The sequence below is a fragment of the Macaca mulatta genome, chromosome 6 (genome assembly GCF_049350105.2).
Source record: "Macaca mulatta isolate MMU2019108-1 chromosome 6, T2T-MMU8v2.0, whole genome shotgun sequence".
NCBI lineage: Eukaryota > Metazoa > Chordata > Mammalia > Primates > Cercopithecidae > Macaca > Macaca mulatta.
In genome coordinates, this window is record NC_133411.1 from 166,114,062 (window position 1) to 166,127,431 (window position 13,370).

The following is a 13,370-nucleotide window of genomic DNA, read 5'->3' on the forward strand; positions in this document are numbered from 1 at the left end:
ACTGCCCCTCCGCCCCAGTAAGGCCTAATAGAGTTCTGCGTATATAGCAGATGTGCTTGATAGATGAACGAATGAAAGAATGATCAGCTCAAATGAAATTTACTTAGTGTGAAAAATGACAATAAAAACTTTAGAGTCAGACATAGAAAATGGTTGTGACGTTGCAAGAACCCTTTCTTTAATATTTTGATTAACATGGTTTCTTTAATATCTTGATTAATGCCACTCTCCTTCATCTTTCCATGTTACCTTCCCACACATATTTTCATAGTTTTCTAGCATATCCTATGTTATTAGGTGGGAAAAAAGATTATTTATTTGCCATCTTTGAATTATATTAACATAGGCTAAAATTCTAGATAGGGCTTTATAATCCCCTAGTATCCCAGTACCTTATATCTACCACTTGCTGACCCCAGGGAACTCTCTCTTTCTCTTCCAGGGAAATGGGTGATTGATCCCTCAGAGCTCACTTTTGTACAAGAGATTGGCAGTGGGCAGTTTGGGTTGGTGCATCTGGGCTACTGGCTCAACAAGGACAAGGTGGCTATCAAAACCATTCGGGAAGGGGCTATGTCAGAAGAAGACTTCATAGAGGAGGCTGAAGTCATGATGTGAGTGCTCGAAACAGGGATATGCAGAAACTCTGGGTGGAGGAACATCAGTTCCGTGTTCTTGAAATGCCATTCAAATGCCATAGAGTACTATCTCCCTGTGCAAGCTCCCGGCAGTGGCTTCCTATCGCACAGAGAATAAAATCAAACTCTTCACAGTGGTCTCCAAGGCCCACCATAATCTGATCATGCCTACCTCCCCCTTCTCAGCTCCTAGCCATCTCTCCTCCGGTCCATGACATGCCAGCCACACTGGCCTCTGCTCATCTTCACACACACAGCTGACTCCTTGCCATTTGTCAGGTCTCAGCTCCAATGACATGTTTTTGTTTTGGGGAGGGAATGAATATTATTTTCATCCAAACCATAAATTAGACAAAATGACCATTGGCTATTTTGGTACCATAATATTTTTGGCATTTTGGGGAGGCTGAGTTTAGGCCATCTCACCCCTTGTCTTTTTCCTCCAGGAAGCTGTCTCATCCCAAACTGGTCCAGCTGTATGGGGTGTGCCTGGAGCAGGCCCCCATCTGCCTGGTGTTTGAGTTCATGGAGCACGGCTGCCTGTCAGATTATCTACGCAGCCAGCGGGGACTTTTTGCGGCAGAGACCCTGCTGGGCATGTGTCTGGACGTGTGTGAGGGCATGGCCTACCTGGAAGAGGCATGTGTCATCCACAGAGACTTGGTATGAGCACGCAGGGTGAACACCCACAGGTCCAGGGTAAAGGGACAGGTCTCACTGAAATGACTGGGAATGCATTAATAAATAATACATCACAGACAATCTCCTTTCCTCTCTCAACTTCTCCCTTCCTTCACCTACTTTGGGTGGTCCTAGTGGAAAGTGCTGCATGAGGACTTACTTCTGGGCCCTAATCCCAGTCCAAAGTCTTTCACCTCCTGCATTTCAGTTTATATTCTTCCAAAATGGAGATCACTGCCACTCCTTCTTAACCTCCCTGTGACTCAGTTTCCTCCTGGTAAATTGAGGAAACTGAGTTTGTCTGAAGGTGTTATTCAAGGGTCTACCAGAATCACACTGGGGAAGCCCTTAAGCTCCTCTCAGAATCTCTGGTGGCTGGGACTCAGGAATATTCATTTTAACACATTCCCCATGTGATTTGTACGCACATTAGAATTTGAGACATACGGCCGGGCGTGGTGGCTCATGCCTGTAATCCCAGCACTTTGGGAGGCCAAGGTGGGTGAATCACAAGGTCAGGAGTTCAAGACCAGCCTGGCAAACATGGTGAAACCCGATCTCTACTAAAAATACAAAAAAATTAGCTGAGCTTAGTGGCGGGCACCTGTAACCCTAGCTACTCGGGAGGCTGAGGCAGGAGAATTGCTTGAACCCAGGAGGCAGAGGTTGCAGTGAGCTGAGATCATGCCACTGCACTCCAGCCTGGGCAACAGAGTAAGACTCCATCTAAAAAAAAAAAATGGAGACACACTGGGGTGTTATCTCTAAGGGCTCTTTCAAAGCAACATTGTATAATACTAATTTGGGGTCAGATACTCTCCTTATTAAAGAATAGTTTTAAGAGGATTAACAACATCAAAACATTCTTAATCTAGTCAACTGGGAGACACTTTCTTCCTGTTATCCCTGATGTTAACATTTCCTATCACATCAGGTTGCATTACAGCCTATCCTTGGTTAGACAACACCGAGGATTTCTAATTAGAACTCAAGAATGGAGATAAACTTACACATCTTGATAGTGGATCTTACACATTCAACTTTCCAGTTAACTTCTAGCAGGCATTTGTGGGGCTTAATTAACATTTGTAAAGCTCCAGGATGCCCTTGTATGACAGCACTGCAGTAAAGCAAAGGACTGGGATTATAGGAGACTCCTTAACTACTGACGACCCATCAACAGTTTTCCTCTCCCCCTTTGTTTGCCTGTCTCCTCTCCAGGCTGCCCGAAATTGTTTGGTGGGAGAAAATCAAGTCATCAAGGTGTCCGACTTTGGGATGACAAGGTAAAAGAGAGAGGTGGTGCCAGTGAAGTCTCAGGAATGGGACTCAGGCCCCCGGAACATTCTGACCTTCTCCCTCCACTCTCTTCCCAGGTTTGTTCTTGATGATCAGTACACCAGTTCCACAGGCACCAAATTCCCGGTGAAGTGGGCATCCCCAGAAGTTTTCTCTTTCAGTCGCTATAGCAGCAAATCGGATGTGTGGTCATTTGGTGAGTGTCATGCTGGGCCCCGCCGCCCCAAGATCTGGGCTGCAGGCCAGCTGTTTCCTTTATCAAATGCGGACAACCTTACCCACACTGAACCCAGTATCGTATCATGAGGGTGTCCTACTGGAGGGTTGCGTAAGAAAGGCCCTGAAAACTATGAAAGGGCCTTCATTATTTTGTTTGTTTTTAGAGATATTGGACATGGTTGGGAGTTAACTAAAAGTGGAGACAGCGTTCTGGTGCCAGCTGCTGTGAAGTCAAAAGCTGGAGAAATCAAGAGATTCAAATATGAGCCCCTTGAAGGCAGGGACCATGTTTTGTCCAACATTACATTTCCATACTTATCTCTTAATAAGTATTAATATTTATTCATTCAACAACAATTAACTGAGGATCTATTCTATGCCAAGGGCTAATCTAGGTGCTGAGGATGCAATGGTTCATAGGACAGAAAAGACTTCTGTTCTTTTGGAACTAAATTTGAGACGGGAGGAGAGACAGAAAATCACAAAAGATCATAATAACCATCATAAACCATAACAATCATAAACAAGCTAAGGGATAGAAGATAAAGTCAAGCAATCATAAGTAGGTGCTAGGAATAAAATAAAACAGTAATGGGGCAGAGTGACTAGAATGGAGAGAGGGTCTGCTTTGAATAGGGTGGTGTGGGAGGTCCTTTCTCAGAAGGTAATTCTTTAGCAGAGACTTGAATGATAGGAGGGAGCTGTCACCATTTGAAGAGACAGGGAACAGTGTCCCTGATAGAGGGACCAGCAAGTACAAAATCTTGGTGCATCCAAAGAACAGGGGGTACTGACTTATTGGGAGAACAATAGACAATGAAGGTGGCAGGCCATGATAAAGAATTAGAATTTCTAAAAAGTGCAAAGGGCTATGAATGAATGAATGATGTTGGTATGGCAGGATGTACCAAATGTTCTTGCTGGATTTGTCATGTCACCTGAAGTCATAGTTTGTGCATACTAAAGTGTGCAACAAATATATACCAGAGAACCTCTTTGATTTGGATTGCAAGAAGAATTATAGTGTGTACAGAAACTACTTGAAGATTGATTTTTGCCATTCGGTATGAAGGAAGGGTTTGACAAGGTCTTACTAGTAGTAGAAACCAGGGGGAGGTTGGCTAGGTAAATCTTTTAGGAGAAGAATGAGTGTTAAAAATCTTCTCCAGCATTTTAGACTATCCATCTCTAGGAGCCAAGTGGTTTGTTAATTATGAGTCCTACCTGTTTCTTAAAACAGTCCCCTGTTCACCAAACCTAGCAGCCACTTTGTTAACCAGGTTTAAGTTACAGAATGGACCTGAAAGAAATTTACTAACAGCATTCTTGGATGACTCTCCTCTCCCCAGTGTGTATAACTAGGAAGGTTGGGGCTGATGTACAGTCATCTCACTATGGGTGATGAAACTGATCACACTGCACCAAGCAAGGGCCCCACAATGAGACATTTGGAGCAATGGCCACTTTAGCACATTCACCTTCTGACTCTGAATGGGGTTTATTCAGCCAAAGGGTATCAGCCTGGGAATTTCCTGCAGCATCTTACCATTAGAGGGTTGGGCTGAAATTCGTCCCTGCCTAGAATATGTTATTTGAAGAGAGTCCAGAAACGAGGTTGATGGATGGATGCAGAATAGAAAGAGGTCAATGAAAAAAAAGTGTGAAAAAACTGGGGGTACCAGCCTAAGCAACAGAAACCTGGATGAGCTGAAAGCTCCATGCCTGCATCAACCCATTTGACTTTGTCCTATGTTTTAAGTTTTTTTGCCCTCATTAACAGTGTGCTTTTCAGAACAAGTCAACCTCTTTGTACTTCACTCAATTTTTTTATCTATACATATCTCATCTATGCATCTATGTATTAAAGAAATCATTCTGAAGCCATGTTTTAGCAGCAGCACATTTTCAAATAAATTTTCACTAAAAATTATGGTGTCTTGGAGTGATAGGCATTCTTATTTAGGGTCAGGTTCTGAATTTCCAACTCCCGAGGCACCTCTGAGTAACACTAGAGATTCTGATCACTGGATCTGGGCTAGGGCCCAGGAATCTGCCATTTGAACAAGGCTGTGAGATGATTTTTATTCAGGTGTTTTGAGGATCATGCGTTGGGAATGGGTACTCTAAGATTCTCTGGAACAAGCTTCTGAAAGCTCTGGATTAGCTGATTTGCAAGCAGCCGTCTTGCTCTGACAACCTGTGAATACATCAGCGCATGATAAAGACAAAGCTGGGTGTTACATTTCTACTAAGGGCAGAAGAGGAAAAGAAAGGGATTAAATCAGAGGTCAAAACTAGACAAGCAAAAGATGTGTTTTGCTTAGTCTGCATGGTATTTTTAAAATTCGAGAAGTTCAACTCTTAATTTTTGACTTCTTTTTTAAAAAAAAAATCAGAAAATGTGACAATTCTGATCCCTCATTTTCATGTGCCATACTTTGGTTGGAGTCAAATCATAGCTGTCTCCTTAAGACAGAACTGTTTATTTCATTTTCCACAATCCTCCCCAATCCCTATAGTGTCACACCTCCTGCACGCCATTCATTTACATCCTGCATCGTGGTATTTCAGTCTACAACTGTTAGTTGTAGCATTTGAGTTTGATATAACAAAGGGTCCATCTTGAAAAATCCTTCTCCACTACAAAGGTTGGGAAATTTCAGTTCTTTAAAAATAAGACAGGCCTAATAAACCTCAGGTAGACTCAATGTACTTCTGGAGGTAGCACATGGATCCTAGTGCCAAGGAGTCTGTAATTTCTAGAGGCAGGTTGGTTTGTTTGCTGTCTATGAGCTTTGTCATTCACTGTGCTGTGCTCACCATTTCTCGTAGGTGTGCTGATGTGGGAAGTTTTCAGTGAAGGCAAAATCCCATATGAAAACCGGAGCAACTCAGAGGTGGTGGAAGATATCAGCACCGGATTTCGGTTGTACAAGCCCCGGCTGGCCTCCACACATGTCTACCAGATTATGAATCACTGCTGGAAAGAGGTCAGCAGAGGAAGTGCTTCCCCATGCATTGTCGTATACAATTTCAGGACCTGCCTCCTTCCCTAGAGAAAGGAACCCTCTCGGAAGGATGAGGCAGGAGGGATAACTAATATAGATTAGCAACGACATGACTTTGAGGATCTATTAACGGGATGGATCCCCCATCCCTAAAAAGGAGCTGACGGTGACCTTAAAGGTTATTTGGTTTGCTACATAATGTCACAAGCTATAAGCATAGCTTCAGAGAGGAGGATGGGGTGTGGCCTATGCCAGCTTCCTCCTCGATTTTCTGAGAAGAGAAAAAAAAATCTGTAACATCATAAAACCATTAGAAGTTATAGAAATAACTTCGGGAACGAAGTTCACTTGTGCTATGAAAATATTAAAATGGCTTAATTTGAGTACATTTTATTCATTCAGCAATTTAAAACGGGGAGGCAATTACTCCGTACCCACCCAGGTGGCTCATTTACCTCATCCCTGGACTGCAGGCCATGGCTTGAGTCCCATCACTGTGAGTCTTAGTCTTTGCTGAGTTAGAAAATCATACATTTCAGCCAAAGTGGAAAGTTGCTGAAATAGAGAATTAATAAAAATTCAGATCATTGTAGGACAACAAGGTAGAATACAAAAAATTTAGAACACTAGGATTTTGTCTCAGCTTTACCATTTATTTGCCATTAATCTTTGACAATTCTCTGAACTTCCTTTTTCTTACTGTTGAATTAAATAATGCTTGATCTATGAGCTCATAGAGCTTTTATAATCAGAAAGAAACAAACAATAAAGACATAAACAAGGGCATAAAACAAATCTTATCCACTTCATAAGGATTAGCTGCAATAATAATAATGATGGGTGACATTCAGTTAGCACTTTTTTCCTCTTTTAACCATCATGTATTGATTTTTTTTAATTAATAGACTTTATTTTTTAACAAAGAGTACAGAGTTCTCATATACCCACCTCACCTGAACAGTTTCACTGTTCACTAACATTTGGCATGAGTGTGATACTTTTGTCACAATTAATGAACTTCTATTAATACATTAACTAAAGTTCATAGTTTACATTAAGGTTCAGTCTTTGTGCTGTAGAGTTCTGTAGGTTTTCACAAATTCATAATGCCATGTATCTGTCACTATAGTATCAGACAGAATAGTTTTACTGCCCTAAAAAATCTCCTGTCCTTCACCCATTTATCCCTCTCCTCATCCCCAGACCACTGACAACTACTGATCTTTTCACTGTCTCCATAGCTTTGCCTTTCTCAGCATGCCATATGTTGGCATCATACAGCATGTAGGCTTTTCGGACTGGCTTCTTTCACTCAGTAATATGATTTAAGATCCCTCCATGTCTTTTTGTGGCTTAATAACTAATTTCTTTTTATTGTGAAATAATATTTCATTGTATGGATATATCACAGCTTGTTTATCTACTTACCTACTAAAGGAAATCTTGGTTGCTTTCAGTTTTTGTGTTGTTTGTTTGTTTGGGTTTTGGGGGTTTTGTTTTGTTTTGTTCGAAATGGGGTCTTATTCTGTCACCCAGGCTGGAATGCAGTGGTGCGATCTCAGCTCACTGCAACCTCTGCCTCCCCGTCTCAAGCGGTCCTCCCACTCGGCCTCCCAAGTAGCTGGGACCACAGACATGTGCCACTGTGCCGAGCTAATTTTTTGTATTTTTGGTGGAGATGGGGTTTGCCACACTGCCCAGGTGAGCTCAGGCAATCAATCCACCCACCTCAGGCCTCCTGTAGTGCTGGGATTACAGGTGTGAGTGCTCAGGCAGACTGGTGTCTTTCACTCAGTAATATGCCTTTGAGGTCCCTCCATGTCTTTGGGGCTTGATAGCTCATTTCTCTTTATTGCTAAATAATATTCCATTGTATGGATATACCACAGTTTGTTTATACTTTTACCTGCCAAACGAAATCTTGCTTGCTTTCAGTTTTAAACAATTATGAATAAAGCTGCTATAAATGTTTATGTGGAGATTTTTGTATGCACATAAATTTTCAACTCAATTGGGCAAATGCCTAAGAGTATGCTTGTTGAATCATATGGTAAAACTATGTTTAACTTGTTAAGAAACTGCCAGAATGTCTTCCAAAGTAGCTGTATTATTTTACATTCCCACCAGCAATGAGAGTTCCTCATTAGCATTCGTTGTTTTGGATTTCAGTGGTTCTAATAGATGTGTAGTCATATTATATTGTTGTTTCAATTTGCATTTTCCTAATGACATATGATGTTAAGTATATTTTCATATGCTTATTTGCCACCTGTATATCTTCTTGGTAATATCTATTCAGATCTTTTGCCCATTTTTCAATCAGGTTGTTTGTTTACTTACTGTTGAGTTTTAAGAGTTCTTGGTATATTTTGGATACAAGTCCTTTATCAGACATGTGCTTTGCAAATATTTTCTCCTAGTCTGTGGCTTGTCTTCTTATTCTCTTGACAGTGTCTTTCACAGAGCAGACTTTTAAAATATTTTAACAAAGCTCAACATCAACTTGTTTATTCATGAATTGTGCTTTTGGTTTACATCTAAAAACTCATTGCCAAGCCCAATGTCCCCCAAATTTTCTCCTATGTTATTATGGAAGTTTTATAATTTTGCATTTTTACATTTAGGTCTGTGATCCACTTTGAGTTAATTTTCCTGAAAGGTATAAGGTCTGTGACTAGAGTCATTGTTTCACATATGGATGTCCGATTATTACAGCACTGTTTGTTGAAAGGACTATACCCTTTCTCCTCTGTTCCTTTGTTAAGTATTAGTTTACTATATTTATATGGATCTATATCTGGGCTGATCCATTAATCTGTTTGTTTATTCTTTCACTAGTACCATCCTGTCATTACTGTAGCTTTAAAGTAAGTCCTGAAGTCAGGTAGGGTCAGTCTTCTAGCTTTGTTGTTCTTCTTCATTATCATATTGGCTCTCTGGGTCTTTTGCCTCTCCATATAAATGTTACAGTAAGTTTGTCAATATCTACAAAATAAGCTGCTGAGATTTTTATTAGGATTGCATTGAATCTATAAGTGAAGTTGGGAAGAACTAACATTTTAACACTATAGCGTCTTCCTGTCCATAAGCATGGAGTATCTGTCCATTTATTTAGATCTTCTTTGCTTTCTTTTATTAGAATTTTTAATTTTTTCTCATATAGATCCTATAGATATTTTCTGAGATTTATACCCAGATATTTCATATTTTGGTGTTCTTTAGCATTAATGTCATGATATATTTTTATATGTGATTTAATTCTCAAAACAATTTCATGAGGTAGATACTATTATTATCCCCATTTTACAAATGACAAAACTGAGGTTCAAAGAGGTTAAATAACCTGCTCAATGTCACACAGCTAATTCATGGTACAACTGAAATTAAACACTAGTCTACTGGATTCCAGAATTCCTGCTGTTAAAAACTAGGACCATGGATGTGGAATACAGTCTATATGGAAGCACATATAAAACTCCGCAGGGGATGCTGCTATTAAATTCTGGTTTGTTCTGGATTTACCTATGACACACAAGTACAGGGAACTTACAGAGTTCTTTTTCCCTCTCCAGAGACCAGAAGATCGGCCAGCCTTCTCCAGACTGCTGCGTCAACTGGCTGAAATTGCAGAATCGGGACTTTAGTAGAGACTGAGTACCAGGCCACGGGCTGCAGATCCTGAACGGAGGAAGGATATGTCCTCCTTCCATAGAGCATTAGAAGCTGCCACCAACCCAGGACCCTCCAGAGGCAGCCTGGCCTGTGGCATCAGTCCCTGAGTCACCATGGAAGCAGCATCCTGACCACAGCTGGCAGTCAAGCCACAGCTGGAGGGTCAGCCACCAAGCTGGGAGCCAGGCCAGAACAGAAATGACGTCTCTGCCCTCTAGCCTCTTGTCACATGTGGTGCACAAACCTCAACCTGACAGCTTTCAGGCAGCATTCTTGCACTTCTTAGTAATAGAGAGAGACATGAGTAAGACCCAGATTGGTATTTTTATTGTTATTTTTAACATGAATCTAAAGTTTATGGTTCCAGGGACTTTTTATTCGACCCAACAACACAGTATCCCAGGATATGGAGGCAAGGGGAACAAAGAGCATGACTCTTTTTCTAAGAAAACTGGTGAGTTAACTAAGGTTAGAGTGAGTGTGCTCTGTTGCTGTGATGCTGTCAGCCACAGCTTCCTGCCGTGGAGAATGATAGAACAGCTGCTCACACAGGAGGCCGGATATTCTGAGAAGCAGCTCTATGAGGTTTTACAGAGTACGCTGCTACCTCTCTCCTTGAAGGGAGCATGGTGAGACCCGTTGGATGGATTGGGGTGAGCAGTTCAGGTCCCATGCTTGGAGCGTTGGGTATCTGATGTCTGCGCCAGAACAAGAGAACATCTGACGGTGGAGAACCACGTGGTACAAGAAGAGACCTTAGGTTTTATCACTCCCATGCTCATCTTTTATACGAAGCTGTGCAGGTGACTCTGTCTCCTCTTCAGCACAGAACGCTTCCACCAGCATCCTGAGAAGAAATGATCACTTCTGAATACGGACTCTGAGGGGCATCCTGTTTTTCCAGTCTCTGGGAATCAGCCCCTTCTCTGCACTATCCGATCCTCATCAACAGAGGGCAGCATTGTGTTGGTCAGTGTTGCTTTGGCGAGCAATTGAAACTTGTTTAGGCCCTAGGGTTGAGCAATTTTAAGGTTGAGACTCCAAGCCTCCTAAAATTCTAGGAGAGAAATAAAGAGTCTGTTCTTGCTCAAACCATCAGGATGGAAACAGCCAGGCACTGACTGGGGTGCTTCTAAGAGGCACGAGAATGCCTACTCTGGCTTGAGCACTTCTGTATGCAAGGTGAATATGTGCTGAGCTAGGAGACTTTCCTGCACTATCTCTGTTCACCCTGGGTTCACATCTCCATGAGGCAGTATTATTATTCCCATTTTACAAATAATGTAACTGAGACTTTAAAAAACCAAGACATCTGCCCAAAGTGACGGAACCAGAAAGTCTAGAGCTGGTATTCTAGCCCAAATCTGTCTGACCCCAATACACAGATTCTTTATTCCTATTCGACACTGCCTGCTACTGAAAATGAAAGGGATTGAAGAGGGAATAAATACAACAGAGAGGAAAAATGGAAAGTCAGTAAAGAAGTAAATATAGAACCACTAGCGATAGTGTTGCTCTGGCACAGACCACTGTGATTGATGGCATGGCCCTCCAACTTGGAATAGGATTTTCCTTTTCCTACTCTGTATCCTTACCTTGGTCATGTTAATAACTTTGGAGTTATTCAGTTAATGAACCCTTTAATTCTCACAACCCACCAGTCATGTTGCTTGAAGCCATTTATAGACGAGCTTCAAAGCAACTTTAGAAGATTCTTCTGTAGAAGTATGAGTCCTTCCTTTAATTATCATTCCAACTTTCAGCTGTAGTCTCCTTGAATACTTCATGAGGAGGGACATTCCCTGATATGAGAGGATGATGTTGCAATTGGCTCTTTCTAAATCATGTGACATTTTGACTGACTTGAGATTCAGATGCATAACTTTTAATTATAATTATTGTGAAGTGGAGAGCCTCAAGATAAAACTCTGTCATTCAGAAGATGATTTTACTCAGCTTATCCAAAATTATCTCTGTTTCCTTTTTAGAATTTTGTACATTATCTTTTGGAACCCTTAATTAGAGATGATTTCTGGAACATTCAGTCTAGAAAGAAAACATTGGAACTGACTGATCTCTGTGGTTTGGTTTAGAAAATTCCCCTGTGCATGGTATTATCTTTTTCAAGCTCAGATTCATCAAAGCCTTAACTGAACATGTGTAGATACTTCACCTCCCGGTGTCCTATCCCGCAAAATGGGCTTCCTGCCTGGTTTTTCTCGTCTCACGTTTTGTAAATGGTCCCCTGTGTTTGTAGAGAACTCCCTTATGCAGAGTTTTGGTTCTAGTTTTATTTTGTAGATTTTGCATTTTGTACCTTTTGAGACTATGTATTTATATTTGGATCAGATACATATTTATTAATGTACAGTCACTGCTAGTGTTGAAAATAAAAATGTTACAAATACCTGTTATCCTTTGTAGAGCACACAGAGTTAAAAGTTGAATATAGCAATATTAAAGTTGTGTTTTAAGAAATGTGGTGCATAGGGTCTGGGTTCCGTTATTTAAATCGCAAACTCTCAGAAATTTTCCTTAAGTAAAAATGGTTACATGGTTTCATTTTCCACAGACAATTAAAGACTACATATCATTGAACAACATTCATTCAACAAGTAAATATCAAATGTTCCTACAGGTCATTGCACACAGCTCAGTGTATGTATCCTCTTGAAAACAAAGATGGAAAAGGCATAGTCTTTACTTCTAAAAAATTCCTAGTCTGATTGTAAAGGAAAACATATAAAGAAATAAAATTATGATACAACAATTAGGGCAACAACAAAAAAACTGGTCAAAGAAGAGAAGAGCCCAGGAAAAGTGATGGAATCTATCAGGGAAAGGATGACACCAAGGGAAACTTCTTAGAGCCCTGATACTCAAAGTGTGGTCCCTGGACAAGCAGCAATAGCATCACCATGTTATAAGAAATGCAGATTCTCAGGCTTCTTCCTCACCTACTGAGCAATAATCTTCATATTAACAAGATCTGCAGGTAATTGTATACACATTAAAGTTTAAGAAGCACTGTTACAAGGATATACTGTCTAACCCAGTTTTGAAGATAAATTTATGAGTTACAAGGTAAGTAAGTGGGCAGAAGTAAGAGAAATACTTTCCAGGTAGAGAGAACAGGATGTATTGGGAAGCTATTGTCAGTTCACTATTGCTGGAGGGCGTGTGCATGCACACGTGTGTGTGTGTGTGTGTGTGTGTGTGTATTTTCTCAGCAAAGGTAAGGATGATAAAAGAGGTGGGTAAATTGAAACTGAGTCTATAAATATAGGCAAGAACTATACTTTAAAAGACCAGGAAGTTGGAATTTCACCCTATAGGTAGAAAAGATGTCATGGCACAGCAAGAGAAGGTCAAATTTGTGGTCTGTGTTTAAGAGTATATTCTGACAGCAGCATAGTGAATGGATTTGAGAAAGGCAAAGCCAGTGGAAAAGAAACTAATTCGGAGATGATTTTTGCCTTGTTCACAGTACCATATTATTTTTACTAATCATTCACTGTCATCTGCTGTGTGGGTGATATACGGAAATTGTAATTTGGAGTTCGTCACTTACTGTTGGATAACAACAAAATAGCTTTCCCTCTTAAAATTCCAGTAATATAAAGGCTGGGTGGTTATAGTTTTGATGTCCAATAGTTTTTCAGTCCACCAAATGCCCAGCTCCATTGCAGGAGCCAGTTTGTGTGCCAACCACTGAGCATGGATGAGAAAGCTCAAGGCTTCCATGCAGTCCTTTCTAGAACTCACCTCTGGGCTTGAATCCCACTGCCAAATCATCCACACGAGAAAGTCAAAAGCAGATTGGAGGAACAGATCCGCTTCTTAGAGGATTTTT

The 13,370-nt window shown here is 40.9% G+C and overlaps 1 protein-coding gene across 1 annotated transcript in view; it reads left to right on the plus strand.

The window, feature by feature from the left end:
• The window catches only part of ITK (IL2 inducible T cell kinase), a 73,977-nt gene extending 62,049 nt beyond the window's left edge, over window positions 1–11,928 (plus strand). Inside the window, 6 exon segments of the mRNA NM_001266444.1 lie at window positions 443–614; window positions 1,085–1,301; window positions 2,541–2,605; window positions 2,696–2,814; window positions 5,670–5,827; window positions 9,418–11,928. Coding sequence (NP_001253373.1) covers window positions 443–614; window positions 1,085–1,301; window positions 2,541–2,605; window positions 2,696–2,814; window positions 5,670–5,827; window positions 9,418–9,489 — 803 coding nt within the window. The 3' untranslated portion in view covers window positions 9,490–11,928.
• The last annotated feature ends 1,442 nt before the right edge of the window (window positions 11,929–13,370 follow it).